We start from the raw sequence: 25,323 nt of genomic DNA, 5'->3' as shown, positions 1-25,323 counted from the left end.
AAGTTAGAGAAGTCGATGTTCATGCCATCAGGTTGGAGGCTACCCAGACGGAATATAAGGTGTTGTTCCTCCAACCTGAGTGTGGCTTCATCTTTACAGTAGAGGAGGCCGTGAATAGACATGTCAGAATGGGAATGGGATGTGGAATTAAAATGTATGGCCACTGGGAGATCCTGCTTTCTCTGGCGGACAGAGCGTAGATGTTCAGCAAAGCGGTCTCCCAGTCTGCATCGGGTCTCGCCAATATATAAAAGGCCACATCGGGAGCACCGGATGCAGTATATCACCCCAGTCGACTCACAGGTGAAGTGTTGCCTCACCTGGAGGGACTGTTTGGGGCCCTGAATGGTGGTAAGGGAGGAAGTGTAAGGGCATGTGTAGCACTTGTTCCGCTTACACGGATAAGTGCCAGGAAGGAGATCAGTGGGGAGGGATGGGAGGGACGAATGGACAAGGGAGTTGCGTAGGGAGCGATCCCTGCGGAATGCAGAGAGAGCGGGGGAGGGAAAGATGTGCTTAGTGGTGGAATCCCGTTGGAGGTGGCGGAAGTTACGGAGAATAATATGTTGGACCCGGAGGCTGGTGGGGTGGTGGGTGAGGACTAGGGGAACCCTATTCCTAGTGGGGTGGCGAGAGGATGGAGTGAGAGCAGATGTACGTGAAATGGGGGAGATGCGTTTAAGAGCAGAGTTGATAGTGGAGGAAGGGAAGCCCCTTTCTTTAAAAAAGGAAGACATCTCCCTCGTCCTAGAATGAAAAGCCTCATCCTGAGAGCAGATGCGGCGGAGACGGAGGAATTGCGAGAAGGGGATGGCGTTTTTGCAAGAGACGGTGAGAAGAGGAATAGTCGAGATAGCTGTGAGAGTCAGTAGGCTTATAGTAGACATCAGTGGATAAGCTGTCTCCAGAGACAGAGACAGAAAGATCTAGAAAGGGGAGGGAGGTGTCGGAAATGGACCAGGTAAACTTGAGGGCAGGGTGAAGGTTGGAAGCAAAGTTAATAAAGTCAATGAGTTCTGCATGCATGCAGGAAGCAGCGCCAATGCAGTCGTCGATGTAGCGATGTATCCTCCCGCCACCCGACTAGGAATAGGGTTCCCCTGGTCCTCACCTACCACCCCACCAGCCTCCGGGTCCAACATATTATTCTCCGTAACTTCCGCCACCTCCAACGGGATCCCACCACTAAGCACATCTTTCCCTCCCACCCCCCGCATTCCGCAGGGATCGCTCCCTACGCAACTCCCTTGTCCATTCGTCCCTCCCATCCCTCCCCACTGATCTCCCTCCTGGCACGTATCCGTGTAAGCGGAACAAGTGCTACACATGCCCTTACATTTCCTCCCCTACCACCATTCAGGGCCCCAAACAGTCCTTCCAGGTGAGGCAACACTTCACCTGTGAGTCGACTGGGGTGATATACTGCATCCGGTGCTCCCGATGTGGCCTTTTATATATTGGCGAGACCCGACGCAGACTGGGAGACCGCTTTGCTGAACATCTACGCTCTGTCCGCCAGAGAAAGCAGGATCTCCCAGTGGCCACACATTTTAATTCCACATCCCATTCCCATTCTGACATGTCTATCCACAGCCTCCTCTACTGTAAAGATGAAGCCACACTCAGATTGGAGGAACAACACCCTATATTCCGTCTGGGTAGCCTCCAACCTGATGGCATGAACATCGACTTCTCTAACTTCCGCTAAGGCCCCACCTCCCCCTCGTACCCCTTCTGTTACTTATTTTTATGCACACATTCTTTCTCTCACTCTCCTTTTTCTCCCTCTGTCCCTCTGAATGTACCTCTTGCCCATCCTCTGGGTCCCCCCCCCACTTGTCTTTCTTCCCGGATCTCCTGTCCCATGATCCTCTCGTATCCCCTTTTGCCTATCATCTGTCCAGCTCTTGGCTCTATCCCTCCCCCTCCTGTCTTCTCCTATCATTTTGGATCTCCCCCTCCCCTTCCAACTTTCAAATCCCTTACTCAATCTTCCTTCAGTTAGTCCTGACGAAGGGTCTCGGCCTGAAACGTCGACTGCACCTCTTCCTACAGATGCTGCCTGGCCTGTTGCGTTCACCAGCAACTTTGATGTGTGCTGTCTGTCAAAACCAGAAGATTCTACAATCAGTGGCCATATTATTAGGTACATGGTGTACTTAATAAAGTGGCCACTGAGTATAATGTTCATGGTCTTCTGATGCTGTAACCCATCTACTTCAAAGTTCTGGAGCAGGTATTGCCCAGCTTCACTTGCCTCAGTGCTGAAAGGGATCTGCAACTGTGAACTCTCTTTCGGAGACCCTGCAGTTCATGTTCCATGTATTTTTATCAACTTTTGTTTTGTTATTTGCACAATTTGCCTTCTTTTGCAAATTGGATATGTGGTGGTGCATTCAGAGATGTCCTTCTGCACACCACCGTTATAACATATGGTTATTTGAGTTATTATCACCTTCCCGTCAACTTGAACCAGTCTGGCCATTCTCTTGTGACGTCTCTCATTAACAATGGATTATTGCCCACAGAACTGCTGCTCACTGGGTGTTATTTTTTTTGCTTTTCACCATTCTCTGTAAACTCTTTGACTTGTGCATGAAAATCTCTGGAGATCAGCAATTTCTGAGATACCCAAACCACCCCATCTGGCATCAACAATCATTCCATGGTCAAAGTCACTGAAATCACATTTCTTCCCCATGCTGGTGTTTGGTCTGAACGACAAGTGAACCTCTTGACCATGTCCACGTGCTTTAATTGAGTTGCTGCCACATGATTGGCAGATTAGATATTTGCATTAATGAGCAGGTGTATTTAGCTGACCAATCATAGCCACAGTGGTGATACTAATGCGCATCTGCAGAGGTTCAGTCTTTCAATCCTCTTTGAGATTTTTTTATTCAAGCCTGGATAGGAGCCCAGAAAGCCTCCTGGTGTGTTTGGAGGTCTTGTTTACAAAGTTGGACCTCCCATTTCAGTCAGAAATTCCCCAGAGCCTCAGCCATTCCAGATAAAATCCAATGAGTTGTGAACCTTGATGGAGAGATGTGACGGCAAGTAAAACTTATGAGTATAAGTCATGCTATTCAATTGCATTGATGCTCGGGTCATGTGCCATAGATACAGGTATCGTCCAATCACACAGCCAGCATTAGTGCGGCGGTACCTAATCCATCTTGAGCACAAGATGAGTGCGAGCTTTGAGGCAGTAATGCATGCGGTGTTTCAGATGCGACTGATAAACGAGCTTCACTTCGCGATTATTATTTATGACATGATCTACGCACCTTGTGTGGATCTGCCTTGACAGATTACGCTAGCGGTGAGCCATCCCGTCTTAGCTGTTTGAAAGCAGGAATCTGATCTGCAGCATCTTTCTGGAGAGTTCAAGTCACGCAGGCCTCTGAAACATATAAATAATTTTAATGTCACCTTTCCTTTGCCAAAGTCCTTTGTAAAATGGCTTACTATCAAGTGAAGACACATGAAATAAGTTCAAAGGTAATGCGTGATTAACTGCGTCATAGCTGGTGATTCAGAGATTTCTGTCCTAAAAGCGCACTGTGCAAGGATATCATGACCTTGGGGATTTTGTGCTAGTCAATTTTCAAAAATTATTTCTCCTTTTATTTGACAGAACATAATCCTTATTTCTAAACCAGCTCATAAGATAGGCGTTAATTTAAACCCCAACCAGCTACCATAACAGATAAGCTGACCATCTATCTTATTTTCTGTTTGTAAGACCTAGATGTGTGTCCACTAGCTGCTGGGTTTTCAAAGCAGCAATAGATATATAGACTATAATTTATAACTTGTTTGTACTTGCACTGAAAGATCTGTTGCTATGCTGCCTGTTCTCTCTGATGCACACATAAATGGCATTGTAAACACAACAGATTCTGCAGATGCTGGAAATCCAGAGGAACACACACAAAATGCTGGAGGAACTCAGCAGGTCAAGCAGCATCTATGGAAATGAATAAACAGTCAACATTTCGGTCCGAGACCTTCCATCAGCATATTTTGATATACTTTAGATGTTCATTATAGAGGTTGAAAAGAATAAAATTGCATCCATTTAACGCCTTTCAGGATTAGAACATAGAACAATACCTTTCAGGCCCTTCAGCCCACAATGTTCATAGTCCGAGTCATAGTCATACTTTATTGATCCCGGGGGAAATTGGTTTTCGTTAGTTGCACCATAAATAATTAAATAGTAATAAAACCATAAATAGTTGCATAGTAATATGTAAATTATGGCAGGAAATAAGTCCAGGACCAGCCTATTGGCTCAGGGTGTCTGACCCTCCAAGGGAGGAGTTGTAAAGTTTGATGGCCACAGGCAGGAATGACTTCCTATGACGCTCTGTGTTGCATCTCGGTGGAATGAGTCTCTGGCTGAATGTTGTGCCAACCTTTTAATCTATCCTAAAATCAATCTAATCCTTCCATCATTTTTCTGCCATCTGTGTGTTTATAAGCATTTCTTAAATACTTCTAATGTATCTGCCTCTAACACCTCCCCTGGCAGGTCTTTCCACACACCCATCACTCTCTGTGTAAAAAAAATCCACCCTTCACATCCCCTCTATACTTTTCTCCAATAACCTTAAAATTATGTATCAAAGCATTATCAACCTTTAAAAACCTTTTAGCATTTACTATTGGTATTGTTTTAATCTTGTACTGAGCTATAGAGAAAACCTTTTGTATTGATGCAATCCAGATGACTCATTCCATGTACAAAACCTGTCCAATACTGTAAGAAAATATAACAGAATGCAGAATATAATATTACAGTTGCAAACACAAGAGATTCATTCTGCAGATGCTGGAAATCCAGAGCAACGCACACAAAATGCTGGAGGAACTCAGTAGGTCAGGCAGCATCTCTGGAGAGGAATAAACAGTTGATATTTCCGGCCAAAACCCTTCATCAGTCTGGTTTCAGAGTAGGCATACAGTACATCGAAGAGACTTCACAATAGAGCATCAAACCATAAACAGACAAGACTCTGCAGATGCTGGAAATCCATGGCAACATGCACAAAATGCTAGAGGAACTGAGCAGGTCAGGCAGCATCTCCGGAGAGGAATAAAGAGCTGATGTTTCGGGATGAACCCCCTTCATCAGTCTGGCTTCAGGGTAGGTACATAGTCCCTCGAAAAGACTTCATAATAGTACAGCAAGTCATAAACAGAAGAGATTCTGCAGATGCTAGGAACCCAGAGCAAAACACACAAAATGCTGGTGGAACTCAGCAGGTCAGGCAGCATCTATGAAGTGGAATAAACACTCAGCATTTTGGGTGGAGACCCTTCATCCGGACTGATACAGCAGGTAGGCAAATGAAGTGCAAGGGCTACAGTTAGAGCATAGATAACAACTAAGTGATCTGATTACGTTCTTAGAGGACCAGTTTTTATAGGTCATAAGAAGCATCCTACCCCATTGTATCACAGCTGTACCCAAGGCTACGAGAAATTGCAGAGAGTTGTGAACCCAGCTCAGTCCATCACACAAACTAACTTTCCCTCCATGGACTCCATCTACACTTTCCACTGCCTTTGGAGAGCAGCCAGTTTAATGAAGGACTGCCTTCCGCCCCGGTCATTCTCTCTTTCCTCCTGTCCTGTCATGCTGAAGGTAGAAAACCACACAAGTGAGGCTGCATGCCCACACACAAAGGCAGGACCATATTTAGATTCAAGATTCAAGATTCAAAAAACTTTATTGTCATTCTAACCATACATCAGCTCTGCAGGGCAGAATGAGACAGCGTTTCTCAGGGGCAGTGCAATCATAACATAACAAACGCAATACTAAATAATAAACGTAACAATAAATAGTAAAACACAACAGCCACATGTCAGTTAAAATCAGTTATAAGTGTCCAGTACAAGTTAAAAGTGTCCAAAGCAGAGTCAGGTAGAGCAGCTATTTAGCAGTCTGACTGCCTGTGGGAGGAATCTGTTTAACATAGAAACATAGAAACACAGAAAATAGGTGCAGGAGTAGGCCATTCGGCCCTTCGAGCCTGCACCGCCATTTATTATGATCATGGCTGATCATCCAACTCAGAACCCTGCACCAGCCTTCCCCCCATACCCCCTGATCCCTTTAGCCACAAGGGCCATATCTAACTCCCTCTTAAATATAGCCAATGAACTGGCCTCAACAGTTTCCTGTGGCAGAGAATTCCACAGATTCACCACTCTCTGTGTGAAGAAGTTTTTCCTAATCTCGGTCCTAAAAGGCTTCCCCTCTATCCTCAAACTGTGACCCCTCGTTCTGGACTTCCCCAACATCGGGAACAATCTTCCTGCATCTAGCCTGTCCAATCCCTTTAGGATCTTATACGTTTCAATCAGATCCCCCCTCAATCTTCTAAATTCCAACGAGTACAAGCCCAATTCATCCACTCTTTCTTCATATGAAAGTCCTGCCATCCCAGGAATCAATCTGGTGAACCTTCTTTGTACTCCCTCTGTGGCAAGGATGTCTTTCCTCAGATTAGGGGACCAAAACTGCACACAATACTCCAGGTGTGGTCTCACCAAGGCCTTGTACAACTGCAGTAGTACCTCCCTGCTCCTGTACTCGAATCCTCTCGCTATGAATGCCAGCATACCATTTGCCTTTTTCACCGCCTGCTGTACCTGCATGCCCACTTTCAATGACTGGTGTATAATGACACCCAGGTCTCGTTGCACCTCCCCTTTTCCTAATCGGCCACCATTCAGATAATAATCTGTTTTCCTATTTTTGCCACCAAAGTGGATAACTTCACATTTATCCACATTAAATTGCTTCTGCCATGAATTTGCCCACTCACCCAACCTATCCAAGTCACTCTGCATCCTCTTAGCATCCTCCTCACAGCTAACACTGCCACCCAGCTTCATGTCATCCGCAAACTTGGAGATGCTGCATTTAATTCCCTCATCGAAGTCATTAATATATATTGTAAACAACTGGGGTCCCAGCACTGAGCCTTGCGGTACCCCACTAGTCACTGCCTGCCATTCTGAAAAGGTCCCGTTTATTCCCACTCTTTGCTTCCTGTCTGCTAACCAATTCTCCACCCACACCAATACCTTACCCCCAATACCGTGTGCTTTAAGTTTGCACACTAATCTCCTGTGTGGGACCTTGTCAAAAGCCTTTTGAAAATCCAAATATACCACATCCACTGGTTCTCCCCTATCCACTCTACTAGTTACATCCTCAAAAAATTCTATGAGATTCATCAGACATGATTTTCCTTTCACAAATCCATGCTGACTTTGTCTGATGATTTCACCGCTTTCCAAATGTGCTGTTATCACATCTTTGATAACTGACTCCAGCAGTTTCCCCACCACCGACGTTAGGCTAACCGGTCTATAATTCCCTGGTTTCTCTCTCCCTCCTTTTTTAAAAAGTGGGGTTACATTAGCCACCCTCCAATCCTCAGGAACTAGTCCAGAATCTAACGAGTTTTGAAAAATTATCACTAATGCATCCACTATTTCTTGGGCTACTTCCTTAAGCACTCTGGGATGCAGACCATCTGGCCCTGGGGATTTATCTGCCTTTAATCCCTTCAATTTACCTAACACCACTTCCCTACTAACATGTATTTCGCTCAGTTCCTCCATCTCACTGGACCCTCTGTCCCCTACTATTTCTGGAAGATTATTTATGTCCTCCTTAGTGAAGACAACCAAAGTAATTATTCAATTGGTCTGCCATGTCCTTGCTCCCCATAATCAATTCACCTGTTTCTGTCTGTAGGGGACATTTGTCTTTACCAGTCTTTTCCTTTTTACATATCTATAAAAGCTTTTACAGTCAGTTTTTATGTTCCCTGCCAGTTTTCTCTCATAATCTTTTTTCCCCTTCCTAATTAAGCCCTTTGTCCTCCTCTGCTGAACTCTGAATTTCTCCCAGTCCTCAGGTGAGACACTTTTTCTGGCTAATTTGTATGCTTCTTCTTTGGAATTGATACTATCCCTAATTTCTCTTGTCAGCCACGGGTGCACTACCTTCCTTGATTTACTCTTTTGCCAAACTGGGATGAACAATTGTTGTAGTTCATCCATGCAATCTTTAAATGCTTGCCATTGCATATCCACCGTCAATCCTTTAAGTGTCATTTGCCAGTCTATCTTAGCTAATTCACGTCTCATACCTTCAAAGTTACCCCTCTTTAAGTTCAGAACCTTTGTTTCTGAATTAACTATGTCACTCTCCATCTTAATGAAGAATTCCACCATATTATGGTCACTCTTACCCAAGGGGCCTCTCACGACAAGATTGCTAATTAACCCTTCCTCATTGCTCAAAACCCAGTCCAGAATAGCCTGCTCTCCAGTTGGTTCCTCGACATGTTGGTTCAAAAAACCATCCCGCATACATTCTAAGAAATCCTCTTCCTCAGCACCTTTACCAATTTGGTTCACCCAATTTACATGTAGATTGAAGTCACCCATTATAACTGCTGTTCCTTTATTGCACACATTTCTAATTTCCTGTTTAATACCATCTCCGACCTCACTACTACTGTTAGGTGGCCTGTACACAACTCCCACCAGCGTTTTCTGCCCCTTAGTGTTATGCAGCTCTACCCATATCGATTCCACATCCTCCCGGCTAATGTCCTTCCTTTCTATTGCGTTAATCTCCTCTTTAACCAGCAACGTCACCCCACCTCCTTTTCTTTCATGTCTATCCCTCCTGAATATTGAATATCCCTGAACGTTGAGCTCCCATCCTTGGTCACCCTGGAGCCATGTCTCTGTGATCCCAACTATGTCATAATCATTAATAACAATCTGCACTTTCAATTCATCCACCTTGTTACGAATGCTCCTTGCATCGACACACAAAGCCTTCAGGCGCTCTTTTACAACTCTCTTAGCCCTCATACAATTATGTTGAAAAGTGGCCCTTTTTAATGCTTGCCCTGGATTTGCCGGCCTGCCACTTTTACTTTTCTCCTTACTACTTTTTGCTTCTACCCTCACTTTACACCCCTCTGTCTCTCTGCACTCGTTCCCATCCCCCTGTTGTGAACTAACCTCCACTCGCCTAGCCTCTTTAATTTGATTCCCACCCCCCAACCATTCTAGTTTAAAGTCACCTCAGTAGCCCTCACTAATCTCCCTGCCAGGATATTGGTTCCCCTAGGATTCAAGTGTAACCCGTCCTTTTTGTACAGGTCATGCCTGCGCCAAAAGAGGTCCCAATGATCCAAAAACTTGAATCCCTGCCCCCTGCTCCAAGCCCTCAGCCACGCATTTATCCTCCACCTCATCGCATTCCTACTCTCACTGTCGCGTGGCACAGGCAGTAATCCCGAGATTACTACCTTTGCGGTCCTTTTTCTCAACTCCCTTCCTAGCTCCCTATATTCTCCTTTCAGGACCTGTTCCCTTTTCCTACCTATGTCATTGGTACCTATATGTACCACGACCTCTGGCTCCTCACCCTCCCACTTCAGGATATCTTGAACACGATCAGAAATATCCCGGACCCTGGCACCAGGGAGGCAAACTACCATCCGGGTCTCTGGACTGCGTCCACAGAATCGCCTATCTGACCCCCTTACTATCGAGTCCCCTATCACAACTGCCCTCCTCTTCCTTTCCCTACCCTTCTGATCTACAGGGCCAGACTCTGTGCCGGAGGCACGGCCACTGTCGCTTCCCCCGGGTAAGCTGTCCCCCCCAACAGTACTCAAACAGGAGTACCTATTGTTAAGGGGCACAGCCACCGGGGTACTCTCTATTACCTGACTCTTCCCCTTCCCCCTCCTAACCGTGACCCACTTGTCTGCCTCCCGTGGCCCTGGTGTGACCACCTGCCTATAACTCCTCTCTATCACCTCCTCACTCTCCCTGACCAGACGAAGGTCATCCAGCTGCAGCTCCAGTTCCGTAACGTGGTCCCTTAGGAGCTGCATCTCGATGCACTTGGCGCAGATGTAACGTCCGGGAGGCTTGGAGACTCCAGGGCCTCCCACATCCGACACCGAGAACAGCAAACTGCCCTCACACTCATACTGCCCCTCTCCTCAAATAACAACAGAAAATGAATACCAAACCTTCCTCGCCTCGCCTGTTTCCGCCTAAGCCCGTTGAGCCGAAGCCCTTAAGTCTTCACTCTGCTCCCGGCTCACTCCGCAGCCCGCAAACTATGCTGCCCGCTCTATGAGGCTCTGTTCCTTTTAAATCTGCCACGCTGCACCGCCCGACGTCACACGCCTGCGCAGTCCCGCCTCTCTGAACGCCGTTGGAGAAAAAAAACCGAAAATTTCAAAAATGTTCTTTCTCGGCACTCCCACTCCGACTCTCAGACTTCCTTCTTCGAATCAAACCCGAAGCAGGATTTCTGCCCTTTTAAATCTGCCATGCTGCACTGCCCGACGTCACACGCCTGCGCAGTCCCGCCTCTCTGAACGCCGTTAGTAGCCTTGTGGTTTTAGTTTTGATGCTCCTGTAACGTTTGCCTGATGGCAGAAGAACAAACAGTTCATGGAGAGGGTGTGAGGGTCTTTAATGATGTACCGTGTCTTCTGGAGGCATCAACTCTGAAAGAGGTCTTGGACAGAAGGTAGGGAGACCCCAATAACCTTCTCTGCTCCCCTAACCACCCTCTGCAAGGCTTTTTTGTCAACAGCACTGCAGCTGGAGTACCAGGTATACGGCAGGAACAGGTCCTTCCAGCTTCAGCTGTGAGAGTTCTGAACACCCGGCTACCACCCAGTAAAAATTATTTATGACAGCGCCAGTAGCATTATACTGTTGTATGTCAGATACGTACTTTATGTCAACTTGTACATCTACAGAATATTTTATATTATCTGTCAAGATTATTGTGTTAATGTGTATGTGTTATATATACTGTGCTTTGCACCTTGATCCCAGAGGAACATTGTTTCATTTAGCTGTATACATGTGTACAGTTGAATGACAATAAACCTGCACTATTCCTCTGCTTACTATGGATTTCAAGGCATTACTACAACTGAAAGGAGGTCCCATGGCAATAACTTACAGATCTGCTTAAAGACCTTCAGTTCTGGCTATTTAAACAAAGTGAACACTTGCGTCATCCACCCACAGCTTTGCATTTCAAGTATCAAGGATGAAGGATCAACTTTATTCACCGTGTAACTGTACATTTGCATGCATTAGTAACCTGCTGCGGTGTTTTGGTCAGGGCGCGACATGCAACAGGAAGCAACGACATTCAACAATTATAAAGAATAAAAGAATTATATAAAAATAAAATTAGAGATTAATGTACGGATATGGAATAAAATGTGCATAAATACATAAATACCAGCATAAAAGTCTTAGGAACATATATATGGGTAGGGTGCCTAAGACTTTTACACAGTACTGTAGTAATTTTATGTATTGCACTGTACAGCAGCCACAAAAAAAAACTAATGACATATGTGAGTGATGATAAACCTGATTCAGATATGGGTCTGTATTTTGGACTGAGAGAGGGAAGGGGGCAGGGAGAGCACATGGTTGGGAAAAGAGGAAGGGTGAGGGGAGGGAGCAGGAAACACCAGAGAGGCAATCTGTAATGATCAATAAACTAATTGTTTGGAATCAGGTGAACTTGCCTGATGTCTCCGGGCTGGTGTGCCTGCACCTGCACCACCCGCCACCCTTGGCACTCCTCTGCCACCTGTCCCACACCCCTCCCACGGTGTTCCACCCTTGCCATTCTCATCATCCTTTGCTCCCGTCAGATTTCCAAACTCACTCTCCACTCCACATTGGCAAGTACAGTACTGTGTATAGGTCTGAGGCACCCTATATACATGCCGAGGACTTTTGCACAGTTCTGTACTTACAAGGTAAGGACAGGAAAGGAAAGGTACGTCGCATCCCGTGTTTCTCTGGTTAGTGGACAATTTCCCTCCAATCCTCTCTGACGTAGTGGGGAACCGCGTAAGAGTTAAGTTGCAGCAGTGGTTTGCCATTGCCTTCTGCCGGGTGAGTTTCCAAAGAGATCACCAGCTCGTAATCCAGCACAGATGGAAAGCGTGCAGGGGAGCTGGCTGGATTCGAACTTGGGACCTTCCATCTCAAAGTCCGACACTGATGCCACTGCGCCACAGGCCAGGTCTTACAAGGTAAACAGCATTAAAAAAGTGGTTTCAAATGTTTGCAGTGCAGTGAAATGAGTAATACATAGAGGGGTTGGGGGCTAACTAGAATGGTTGATCAGACTAATCGCCTGGGGGATGAAACTTTTAAGATGGTGTGAAGCTTTTGATTTAATAACCCTATAGTGGTTTCCAGATGGCTTTGAAGATTTATAAAACTGTTTCATCTCAAACTCCAGTTTCTTGTGAAGTTGTGCTTAAAACTGATCCTTAATTGAAGGCATTTCAGGTCTAACACATAAAAAATATTGCTATTTTGAATATTGTGCTTTCCCTCATTGCCCACCCACTCACCTTTCCCCTCACCTGGCTTCACTCATCACCTGCTAGCGTGTGTTCCTTCCCTTCCCCCCCCACCTTATTCTGGCTTCTGCCCCGCTGCCTTTTCAGTCCAGATGATGGGTCTCAGCCTATTCGTTTCCATAGATGCTGCCTGACCTGCTGAGTTCCTCCAGCATTGTGGGTGTGTTGCTCAAGATTTCCAGCACCTGCAGAACCTCCAATGTTTGTGCATTAAGTATCCTGGGTTGGGCTTTATCTCAGCTAACAGTCATTGGGCTGTTAATTTTGTCTCCTGACATTTTGTTGTATTAAAGGGTGACTATCAGGAAGGTAGTTCAATGGACATCTGAAACTCTGCAGTTCATTTACCACTAATGATCCAAGGTAAATTTGAACCTTCTCTATGAGGGAACACATACCAGTCTTCATCGAGACATCAGAAGTGGAAAGGGTGAGCAATTTCAAATACCTGGGTGTCAACATCTCTGAGGTGGGCCCAGCATATTGATGCAGTTACAAAGCAAGCATGATACTTCTGGCCCCTCGAGCCTGCCACCCAGCAACCCCCCAATTTAAACAACACACACAAAATGCTGGAGGAACTCAGCAGGCCAGGCAGCATCAATGGAAAAATAGTACAGTCGACGTTTCGGGCCGAATCCCTTCAGCAGGACTGGAGAGAAAAGGCTGAGGAGTAGATTTGAAAGGTAGGGGGTGAGAAGAGAGAAGCACCAGTCGATAGGTGAAACTTGGAGGGGGAGGGATGAAGCAAAGAGCTAGGAAGTTGTTTGGTGATAGAGACAGAAGGCCATGGAAGAAAGCAGAAAGGGGTGGGGGGACGAGGAGCACCAGAGGGAGGCGATGGGCAGGCAAGGAAATAACATGAGAGAGGGACAAGGAGATGGGAATTGGTGAAGGGGGTGGGGTGGAGCCGTTACTGGATCGAGAAATCGATGTTCATGCCATCCGGTTGGAGGTTACCCACACGGAAATGCCATCGGGTTGGAGGTTACCCAACCTGATGGCATGAGCATCAATTTCTCAAACTTCCAGTAATGCCTCCTCTACCCCCGCCCCCCTCGAATGGACATTGAATCCATGAACACTACATCACTACTTTTTTTTCTTTCTTTTTGCACGACTTATTTATTTTTAACTATTTTAATATATGCATATATACTTGGGTGTCAGGTCATTGGTTCTGAGTGCTACTGGTACCATGTAACCCAGTACTACCCATCGCATGGTCGGGTGGTCGGCGACTAAACCGGCTCCCCCACCAGGCTTGGCTGGTGAGGAGGGTGACTAGACCCCCTGCAGGACGAGAGACAAGACCTGTCAAAGGGTGGATGAACACTCTCGTAGGGTCAACGGCCATCTAGCAAACACGTGCAGTGAAGCGCGGAAAGGGCATCCCTTGCATCGAGCTTGGTCTGGCCACTCACTGCAGCAGAACTTCCCCCAGCAGTCTTGGACCCCACCATGCCGCTGGATCCGGGAGGGGATGTCGAGAGGGTGGGTCTGGACCTGTGCAACCCCATACTCACCTAAAATCCACTCACGCACGCGCTGTTCCTTTCCAAGGAATGCGTTATCCTCACAAACCCCACTAACTGACTGAAAGGAACCATTGTCATCCTATGGGATGGATAGCCAGAGAGAGGGATATACTTCTTACTGTAATTAACAGTTTTTATCATTATGTATTGCGATGTACTGCTGCTGCGTAACAACAAATTTCACAGCATAGCTCAGTGATATTGAACCTGATTTCGATATTGATCAATTTAACACATTAGACTTTGTCCTGGTGGTTTAGGGGTAAAGATTTTCACTTGGTAGATAGAACCATAGAACCATAGAACACTACAGCACAGAAAACAGGCCATTCAGCCCTTCTAGTTTGTGCCAAAATATTATTCCGCTAGTTCCATTGACCTGCATCCTGTCCATAACCCTCCATACCTCTCCCATCCGTATACCTATCCAATTTATTCTTAAAACTTATTCTTAAAGTAAGCCCACATTTACGACGTCAGATGGCAGCTCGTTCCACACTCCCACCAGTCTCTGAGTGAAGAAGTTCCCCCTAATGTTCCCCCTAAACCTTTCCCCTTTCACCCTAAAGCCATGTTCTCTCGTATTTATAAGGATCATGAGGAATGCATATTGGGAAGCTTCATTCTTCTGCTTGAGACCTTTATGGGTACATTGCTTGTGGATGGCCTTCCTTGCATGGATCTGCTCCAGGTGCTTCAGCTCGCTCACACATCCAAAGACATGGTTGGTTGGTTCATTGGTTAATTAGCCACTATAAATTGCCCTAGCATAATATTGAGTGGTAGAATGTGATGGGACGTGATGAGAACACCAAGGTGAGAATACAAAATGGGTTTGTGTAGGATTTGAAACAAAATAAAATCTGTAGATGCTGGAAATCCAAAGCAACACACACAAAACGTTTGAGGAACTCAGCGGGCCAGTCAGTACCTATGGAAAAGAGTAAACACTCAACATTTTGGGCCGAGATCCTTCACCAGGATTGAATACATGGAATATTGTGAGCAGTTTTGGGCCCCTTATCTAAGAAAGGATGTGCTAGCATTGCAGAGGGTCCAAAAGAGGTTTACAAGAATGATTCTGGGAATGAAGGGGTTATGTTTGGGGAACATTTAATACTTCTGGGCCTGTACTTCGTGAAGTTTAGAAGAATGATGGGAGACCTCATTGAAACCTACTGAATATTGAATGGTCTAGATCAGGGGTGGCCAAGCTTTTACATTCCATGCGTCAAGTTTTTCACGCACAAGTTCTATATTAACATATTTTTACAAGAATTGAATGGGGGTACAAGAGTTGTATGGCGCATCTGAACTCATGTGTGAAAAAATTGACGCATGGAATGTAAAAGGTTGGCCACCCCTGTTCTAAATAGAGTGGACATGGAGAGAATATTTCCTCAGTAAGTGTGACACCATTATTCTATGACTCCAGCCAGAAGGGCAATAAATAAGGGGATGGATCAAGGAGGAGGTACTGGAGCCTGAAGACACACAGTCAATGTTTCAGGAACATCTTCTTCCCCTCCACCGTCAGACTTCTTCATGGGAAATGAATAGCCTCAGTATTTTGCACTACTTTTTTAATTTAATTTTTTAATATGTATTTATTATTGTAATTTATAGTTTTATTGTTATATATTGCAATGTTGGGTGGCAGGATGGGGGTGCATCTCTTCCAAAGGAGGTGTAAGGCACACCTTCCCTCCACTAGCCTGCAGGTCATCCAGGCAAGGTATAGCACCTGCTTAGCCCCCCCCCACCCCGATCAGGGTCACGTGAACCCATGGGAGCGGGTGGTGGATGGTCGTACGAGCAGCTGGTGCATATCACAAGTCCTGGTTATGCAACCACTGACGGCAGGCAGACAATCTCTGATGAGTATTGATGATGGCTGGGGTCACCTGTCTTGTAAAAACACTTTCCAGTAGAAGGCTGTGGCAAACCACGTCTGTAGAAAAATTTGCCAAGAACAATCAAGGCCATGAGACTATGAATTGCCTTTGTCATACGACACAGCACATGATGATGATTGCATAAGACTCATGCATTGTACTGCTGCTACAAAGCAACATATTCCATGACACATATCAGTGATATTAAACCTGATTCTGATTCTGGACTTGATGGGAAAACGGCCCGAATCTATGTCATCACAAATCGGAGAATGCAAGATAAGAACTCTTATCCATTCAAAGAAAAATTCGAAGAGATGTCAGGTAATGTTGCAGCTCTATAAAACCCCAGTAAGACCACACTTTTGTGTTCAATTCTGGTCACTTCATTAAGGGAAAGATGTGGGAACTTTGGAGAGGATGCAGGGGAGACTTACCCTGGATGCTGTCTGGACTACAGGGCATGTCTCATGAGTCTTATGTACCTTGAACAAGCTGGGGCTTTTCTCTCTGGAGCAAAAGAGGATGAGAGGTGACTTCACTGAGGTGTACAAAATGATAAGAGGTGTAGATTAAGTGGATAGTCAGGGACATTTTACCCCTAATACGAGGGGGCATAATTTTTGGGTGATTAGAGGAAGGTTGAATGGCAGAGGTACGTTTTTACAGAGAGAGTGGTGGGTGCATGGAACGTGTTGCTGAGGGTGGTAGTACAGACAGGTATGTTAAGGACATTTATGAATCTTTTAGGTACGCACATAGGTGGTGGAAAATTGGGGGTCTATGTGGGAGGGAAAGGTTAGATTGATCTTGGAGTAGGTTAAGAGGTTGGCACAACACTGTGAGTGAAGTGCTTGTACTGTACTGTAAAGTTCTATGTTCAATTAAAAGAAATTTTAACATGACTTGAACCTCCGGGATGCAAGTGTGCAAAAGAGGAATCATTCTTTATTTTAAATGAATTATAGTATGTCAGAGATTGGTATTCTAAGAAAATATAACCACTGTAACCAACCAAGTAAGTTTGAGAGCATAGATATAGTTAAATAATTTCTCCCAGCATCTCAAGGTGGCTCCCTTATAAAGAATTATTTCCATAAACACAAGAAATTCTGCAGATGCTGGAAATGTTTATAAGCGCACACAAAGTTCTGGGAGCAGCTCAGCAAACCGGGCAGCGTCTATGGAGGGGAATAAACTGTCAACATTTCTGGCCAAGAGCCTTCATCAGGACTGGTGGGGAAGAGGGGGAGAAGCCAGATTAAGAAGGATGGGGAAGGGGAAGGAAGTGTGGTCAGCTGAGAAGATCATCGCGGTCTCTCTTCCCGCCATCACAGACATTTACACCACACGCTGCATCCGTAAAGCAAACAGCATTATGAAGGACCCCACGCACCCCTCATACAAACTCTTCTCCCTCCTGCCATCTGGCAAAAGACACCGAAGCATTCGGGCTCTCACGACCAGACTATGTAACAGTTTCTTCCCCCAAGCCATCAGACTCCTCAATACCCAGAGCCTGGACTGACACCAACCTACTGCCCTCTACTGTGCCTACTGTCTTGTTTATTATTTATTATCAGTTATTGTTGTGCCTGCACTGTTTTGTGCACTTTATGCAGTCCTGGATAGGACTGTAGTCTAGTGTAGTTTTTGTGTTTTTTCTTACGTAGTTCAGTGTAGTTTTTGTATTTGTTTCATGTAGCACCATGATCCTGGAAAATAGTTATGGTGGAAATGACAATAAAAAGTGACTTGACTTGACTTGAATACACCTGGCAGGTGAAGGGTGAGAGCAGGTGAGGGGCAAGGCGGGTGGGTGGAGGAGGGAGTATGAAGCAAGAGGCTGGAAAGGGATAGATGGAAGAGATAAAGGACTGAAGAAGAAAAAAGACGCAATTATTTTGTTGTGCACTGTTTGTTGTTTTCTCTGGAAAAAGCAATTGTCATTTGCAATAATGGATCAACTACAACATATTGACCATATAATTGGATATCAGTGAAGCTGACTGAGGGATAAATGCTCTCCAGGACTCTAGGGATAACCCCTCTGTTATTTTATTCAAGTGATGCCCTGACTCTTTATTGTGCGTTAGGCAAACAATGCGTGGTAATATGCAACTGCTGAAAACTTAATTATTGTTTTAAACATTTTCTCAATTACCCTTTCAGAAACAAACTGTTACCTACAAATATAATTATTTTGTCCCTGTCAATATCTATTTAAATTTTTTTTCTCATTGTCTGACTCATTCCCAGCAGACATATATCGAAAGTCTATCACAGCGACCTTTATTTGACTATGAACTGAAGGAATAAAATGGATTTCTAATTGGGTAGAAGTGAATTGTTTTTAAGGATCTGAAGCCTGATCTTCCAGTATCTTGCCAAAGCTGAAATGCATTAGCATCCAAATCCATGATATTGCAAGAATAAACGTATTTCAGAAGTTGTTCTTGGGCTGTAAAGGAGGATGGTTCAGAATTGTGAATGGCCCCGCACAAATGTAAGTCCTTATTTTATCAATGCAAGAAAATAAGAACAAGAGTGAGGCACTCAGAGTCTGAGGCCAACCCTGCCATTCAACATCTTCATGGCTAATTTGTTGGAGGGCTCATCTCCTCCTCTCTGCTAGATTGGTAATTCAAAGTTCAAAGTTCAAATTTATTATCAAAGTATTATACACTCGGTTTTTAGGAACCTCCTGTACCTAATAAAGTGGCCACTGAGTGTATGTTCAAGGTCTTCTGCTGCTGTAGCCCATCCACTTCGAGGTTCAACATGTCCTGCATTCAGAGATGCTCTTCTGCACATCACTGTTGTAATGTTATTTGAGATCCTGTCGCCTTCCTGTCAGTTTGAACCAGTCTGGCCAAACCCATCTAACCTCTCTCATTAACAAGGCTGCTTCACCCACAGCACTGCCACTTGCTGGATGCCTTTTGTTTTTTGCACCATTCTTTGTAAATTCTGGAGAGTACTGTGCGCGAAAATTCCAGGAGATCTGCAGTTTTTGAGATACTCAAACCACCCGATCTGATGCCAACAATAATTCCACAGTCAAAGTCACATTTCTTCCTCATTCTAATGTTTGGTCTGAACAACAGCTGAATCCCTTGACTATTTCTGCGTTTTTATGCATTAAGTTGCAGCTACATGATTGGCTGATTAGATATTTGCATTAACAAGCAGATGTACAGTATGTTCACATTTATTTAAGTTTGATTACTGACATTTGCATATGTGACTGTTCTGCTAATTATTGATTGCTCATGACTATTTGCACTATTATGTTGTAAATTGATGGTTGCTATTGTGTTGTCTGTTCTGGTATTGTCCTGTGTTTTATGCTTGGCACTGAACCACAATCAATTCTGGTATGTTTCACGCACTGGCAATAAAGTGATTCTGATCCAGACAGATCATTCTTTATATCAGTACGTTGAGGTGGTACAAAATTAAAAAAAACAGAATGCAGAATGTGGTGTAACAGTAACAGATAAGGTGCAATCCAGGCAGATGAGTGAATACCTAGAAAGATTTACTGTACATTCCCAAACCAAAAGCCGTGGATAAACCAGGAGGTATGTCATCTGCTGAAGGCTAGATCTGTGGCATTCAAGTCTAGCAACCCAGGTCTATACCAGTAAACCAGGTATGATTTGCGGAGGGCTATTTCAAGGGCGTTGAGACAATTTTGAACGAGATTGGAGGTGATATCAGATGCACGGCAACTCTAGCAGGGACTGCAAGACATTACTTCCTACAAAGCGAAACCCAATAGTATGAATGGCAGCGATGCTTCACTACCAGATGAACTCAACGCCATCTATGCACGCTTTGAAAGGGAGAATACAACTACAGCTGTGAAGATCCCTGCTACACCTGATGACCCTGTGATCTCTGTCTCAGAGGCCGATGTTAGACTATCTTTAAAGAGAGTGAACTCTCGCAAGGCAGAAGGTCCCAATGGAGTACCTGGTAAGGCTCTGAAAACCTGTGCCAACCAACTAGTGGGAGTATTCAAGGACAATTTCAACCTCTCACTGCTATGGGCAGAAGTTCCCACTTGCTTCAAAAAGACAACAATTATACCAGTGCCAAAGAAGAATAATGAGGGCTACCTTAACGACTATCGCCTGGTAGCACTCACATCAACAGTGATAAAATGCTTTGAGAGGTCGGTCATGACTAGACTGTACTCCTGCCTCAGCAAGGATCTGGACCCATTGTAATTTGCCTATCGTCACAATAGGTCAATGGCAGACGCAATCACAATGGCTCTTCACATGGCTTTAGACCACCTACGTCAGGATGCTGTTCATCAACTATAGCTCAACATTTAATACCAACATTCCCACAAACCTAATTAAGAAGTTGCAGAACCTGGGCCTCTGTATCTCCTTCTGTAATTGGATCCTCGACTTCCTAACTAGAAGACCACAGACTGTGTGGATTGATAATAACATATCCTCTTCGTTGATGATCAACACTGGCGCACCTCAGGGGTGTGTGCTTAGCCCACTGCTCTACTCTCTGTATACACATGACTGTGTGGTTAGGCATAGCTCAAATACCATCTACAAATTTGCTGACAATACAACTATTGTTGGTAGAGTCTCAGGTGGTGACGAGAGGGCGTACAGGAGTGAGATATGCCAACTAGTGGAGTAGTGCCGCAGCAACAACCTGGCACTCAATGTCAGTAAGACGAAAGAGCTGATTGTGGACTTCAGGAAGGGTAAGATGAAGGAACTACATACCAATCCTCATAGAGGGATCAGAAGTGGAGAGAGTGAGCAGCTTCAAGTTCCTGGGTGTCAAGATCTCTGAGAATCTAACCTGGTCCCGACACATTGATGTAGTCATAAGGAAGGCAAGACAGCAGCTATACTTTATTAGGAGTTTGAAGCGATTTGTCATGTCAACAAATACACTCAAAAACTTCTATAGTTGACCCGTGGAGAGCATTCTGACGGGCTACATCACTGTCTGGTATGGAGAGGCTACTGCACAGGTCCAAAAGAAGCTGCAGAAGTTTGTAACTTAGTCAGCTCTATTTTGGGCACTAGCCTACAAAGTACTCAGGATATCTTTAGGGAACAGTGTCTCAGAATGGCAGCATCCATTGGTAAAGACCTCCAGCACCCAGGGCATGCCCTTTTCTCACTGTTACCGTCAGGTAGGAGATACAGAAGCCTGAAGGCACACACTCAGCGATTCAGGAACAGCTTCTTCCCCTCTGCCATCTGATTCCTGAATGGACTTTGAAGCTTTGGACACTACCTCACTTTTTTAATATACAGTATTACTGCTTTGCACATTTTTAAAAAATCTATTCAATATACATAATTGATTTACTTGTTTATTTATTATGTTTTATTTTTATTATTTTCTCTCTCTGCTAGATTATGTATTTCATTGAACTGCTGCTGCTAAGTTAACAAATTTCACGTCACATGCCAGTGATAATAAACCTGATTCTGATTCTGACAATAACATTTAAGGGCCATGATATGGAAGATTGAGAGTTCCAGAGAACATCTTTATTATATAAGAGGTCCGATCCAGAGTCCAGATATAAGCCGTCCATGAGCCTGAAAGCACACGTTCTCAGTTTTATACCTTGTGTTCATTGGGAAGCTGCATTGTACTGTTAGACAGAGACTGCCCGACCCTGGGCATTTGTGTCCTGGAAAGGGACTTCTGCTTCTCCTGGGCCTGAATGAAGCCATGAGTAGGTTTAAAATTCAAGCTCATTCAGTCTTCCATAGGCCTTGGTTTGGTTTAATGGCGGAATTCACAGCTTAATGGAACATGGATAGGAAAGTAAGATGTCTACCGCTTTGAGCTTGCTCTGCCATTCAATAAGATCATGGCGGATCTGGTTGTGAACTCGGCTCCACTGTTACATAAAGCCAACTGTAAAACCTAGCTTTTGACAAACCCAAAGTTCAAAGATCAAATAAAATTTATTATCAAAGTACATATATGACACAATATACACCCTTGAGATTCAATTTCTTCAGGAAATACAAGAAACAAAATAGAATCAATGAAAAACTACTCTCAGGAGGATGGACAACAACCAATGTACAAAAGACAACAGACTGTGCAAATACAAAACAACATAATAATGATAAATTATGAGTGTCGAGTCCTCAAAAGAGAGTCCATCGGTGGTGGGAACATTTCAGTGATGGAGTAAGTAAAACTGAGTGAAGTTATCCCCTCTGGTCCAAGAGCCTGATGGTTATGGGGTGGTAACTGTTTCTGAACCCAGTGGTTAGGTCCTGAGCATCCTGTACCTTCGAGAGCGTGGCCTGGATAGTGGGAAACCCTGATGATGGATTTGGTTTTCCTGTGACAACGCTCCCTGTAGACAGCTTGCTGTACTGATTTCATTAGGTATCTTGTTTATTGAGAAGTATCAGAATGCATCTCGTAATACCTATATGGGCTTCGAGATAGGATGTGCTTTATGGAGAAATTTAGTTGAATGTTGTATTCTAATATCATAATTCTGTACCAATTAATACCCACCATCCATATCCTAAGACACTTACTGTGCTAATGATTCTATATAAATGTAAATTAATGTTATTAAGTACTCAGATATTAAAACTCTAAGTTGAAATGCCAAGACTCTTCATAGGACTGGAAAGGAAGGGGTAAGAAGCTGGGGTGTGGGGAATGAGTACAAGCTGGCAGGTGATAGGTGAAACCAGGTGAGGGGGAGGGGAGATGAAGTAAGAAGCTGGGAGTTGATAAGTGGAAAAATAAAGGACAGAAGAAGGGATCTGATAGAAGAGGACAGTGAACTATTGGAGAGAGTAAGTAGGAGGATGTGTGCTCTTTGACTCTATGTCTCTATTTCCATTTGCCAGGAGAATGAGCCTTAAACAGTCGAAGTCCAAAATAAATGGAATCACTAGAAAAGTGTAAGGATGAAGCAAGAAAAAGAGGTGGAATAGTCATAGTTTAACAGAACATGGAAACAGGCCTTTACGTCCAACTCATCCATGCTAAGTAAGGTACCCACCAAGCTGGGTCCATTTACCCGCATTTGGCCCATATTGCCACTTATCCATGTACTAAACCCTTCCTGTCCATCTGCTAAACCTTTCCTGTCCATCTTAAACCCTTCCTGTCCGTCTGCTAAACCCTTCCTATCCACGTACTAAACCTTTCCTGTCCACGTACTAAACCCTTCCTGTCCATCTGCTAAACCCTTCCTGTCCATCTGCTAAACCCTTCCTTTCCATGTGCTAAACTCTTCCTGTCCATCTGCTAAACCCTTCCTGTCCATCTGCTAAACCCTTCCTGTCCATCTGCTAAACCCTTCCTGTCCACGTGCTAAACCCTTCCTGTCCATCTGCTAAACCCTTCCTGTCCATCTGCTAAACCCTTCCTGTCCATCTGCTAAACCCTTCCTTTCCACGTGCTAAACCCTTCCTGTCCATGTGCTAAACCCTCCTGTCCATCTGCTAAACCCTTCCTGTCCACATACTAAACACTTCCTGTCCACGTGCTAAACCCTCCTGTCCATCTGCTGAACCCTTCCTGTCCATGTACTGGAAAAGGAATGGAGAAAGAAAGGAGGTGAATTAGAGGTAGATCAAGCCCAGAATGTGATGCACTAGGAAAAATAATGTTAATATCAGCCGTGATGATATGTCGGAGCAGACTCAATGGGCCAAATTGCCTAATTCTGCTCCTATGTCTTATGGACTGATTAAAATAGAGAAGAAAATAGGAAGGTAAGAAAAAAAATTCGTGAATTTTAAAATTCTGCAACCATTTGCTACTTCATGTAATTTCAATTCTTCTTCACTAGGTTGAGTGGTCTAACAGGAAAATGCTGTAAATCACAGTGTTTAAGTCCCTAATGCCATTAATCACCAACCCTAACTTCTTCTAGGGGATTTAATCAACGTGTGGTATCATTATGAAACTTACAGGCAGATAAGTGAAGAATTTTAGTTTTTTCTTAAAGTTAAAAGCACAGCAAAGAGCAGTCTAGCTTGAAGCAATTTACAATTCCTGGGCATATTTTCCTTTATGAAATCTACTCAGTAATACTAATGAGAGGCTAAAAAACTTCACCCATATTTTGTCCGCAGGCTGATAAATTCACTTTCACTGTTTTTGTTCCCCTTTCCTTCTGCAGACTCCAAGCCAGGGGGCCTCCACTGTGATATACACGGCAGTCTCACCCAGCTTAGAAGGCTCTGGAGGTTTCTATCTCGTCAATGGCCAGAAGATGAAATCAGCAGACATTTCGTACAATGAAGATATCCAGAGAGAACTTTGGAACCGGAGCTGCAAGTTGGTTGGGATTCTGGAGGCATGCAATCAGGCCTCTTGAAGAACAGAGGCCTCTGCTCCTCGGAGACCCTGTGTTTTCCTTCTTGAAGGGCAGGTGGCAAGAATAACAAATCAATTGTGGGAATATTCCTGCTTAATTTTTTTTATAATCATGAATAATTAATAAAATTCCTCACAAGGTTAACACTCATTAAGTATCCAAAACCACAGAGTTCAGTTGTTTACATCTATCCAAAGCAATGACATACTGTAGTTAACATACGGTCTCACCAAATGTACTGAGGTTTGGACAATGGAAAAGCAACGTAGGCATGAATTTTGTCACTGCCACGTTCTGGTATTTAGTTATCAGACGCGGAAGTTGCTCACGGTTATAGAATTACTTGCTAAGGGTTTCCCTTCTCCAGAATCCACTACTTCTGATGAGCTGAAATTCTCACAAGTAATTGCTTATCTAATAGCTTCAAGTGGTCCACTGAGCCTATGCAGCCTTTTCCGTATTAAACTTCCGTCATTGCAGCAGGATCTCCCAGTGGCCACACATTTTAATTCCACATCCCATTCCCATTCTGACATGTCTATCCACGACCTCCTCTACTGTAAAGATGAAGCCACACTCAGGTTGGAGGAACAACACTTTATATTCCGTTTGGGTGGCCTCCAACCTGATGGCATGAACAACTGATGCCCCACCTCCCCCTCGTACCCCATCTGTTACTTATTTTTATACACATATTCTTTCTCTCACTCTCCTTTTTCTCCCTCTGTCCCTCTGAATATACCCCTTGCCCATCCTCTGGGTCCCCCCCCCCACTTGTCTTTCTTCCCGGACCTCCTGTCCCATGATCCTCTCGTATCCCCTTTTGCCAATCACCTGTCCAGCTCTTGGCTCTATCCCTCCCCCTCCTGTCTTCTCCTATCATTTTGGATCTCCCCCTCCCCCTCCCACTTTCAAATCCCTTACTCACTCTTCCTTCAGTTAGTCCTGACGAATGGTCTCGGCCTGAAACGTCGACTGTACCTCTTCCTACAGATGCTGCCTGGCCTGCTGCGTTCACCAGCAACTTTTATGTGTGTTGC

General features: G+C 44.5%; 1 protein-coding gene across 1 annotated transcript in view; it reads left to right on the top strand.

Moving 5' to 3' along the window:
- LOC134349761 (dehydrogenase/reductase SDR family member on chromosome X-like) overlaps window positions 1-25,067 on the top strand; it is a 366,143-nt gene extending 341,076 nt beyond the window's left edge. Inside the window, exon 7 of the mRNA XM_063054593.1 lies at window positions 24,086-25,067. Coding sequence (XP_062910663.1) covers window positions 24,086-24,283 — 198 coding nt within the window. The 3' untranslated portion in view covers window positions 24,284-25,067. The remainder of the gene's footprint in view (window positions 1-24,085) is intronic.
- Window positions 25,068-25,323: the final 256 nt, after the last annotated feature.

The sequence above is a fragment of the Mobula hypostoma genome, chromosome 7 (genome assembly GCF_963921235.1).
Source record: "Mobula hypostoma chromosome 7, sMobHyp1.1, whole genome shotgun sequence".
In the NCBI taxonomy this organism is placed as follows: Eukaryota; Metazoa; Chordata; class Chondrichthyes; order Myliobatiformes; family Myliobatidae; genus Mobula; species Mobula hypostoma.
This window is presented reverse-complemented; position numbering and strand designations above follow the sequence as displayed.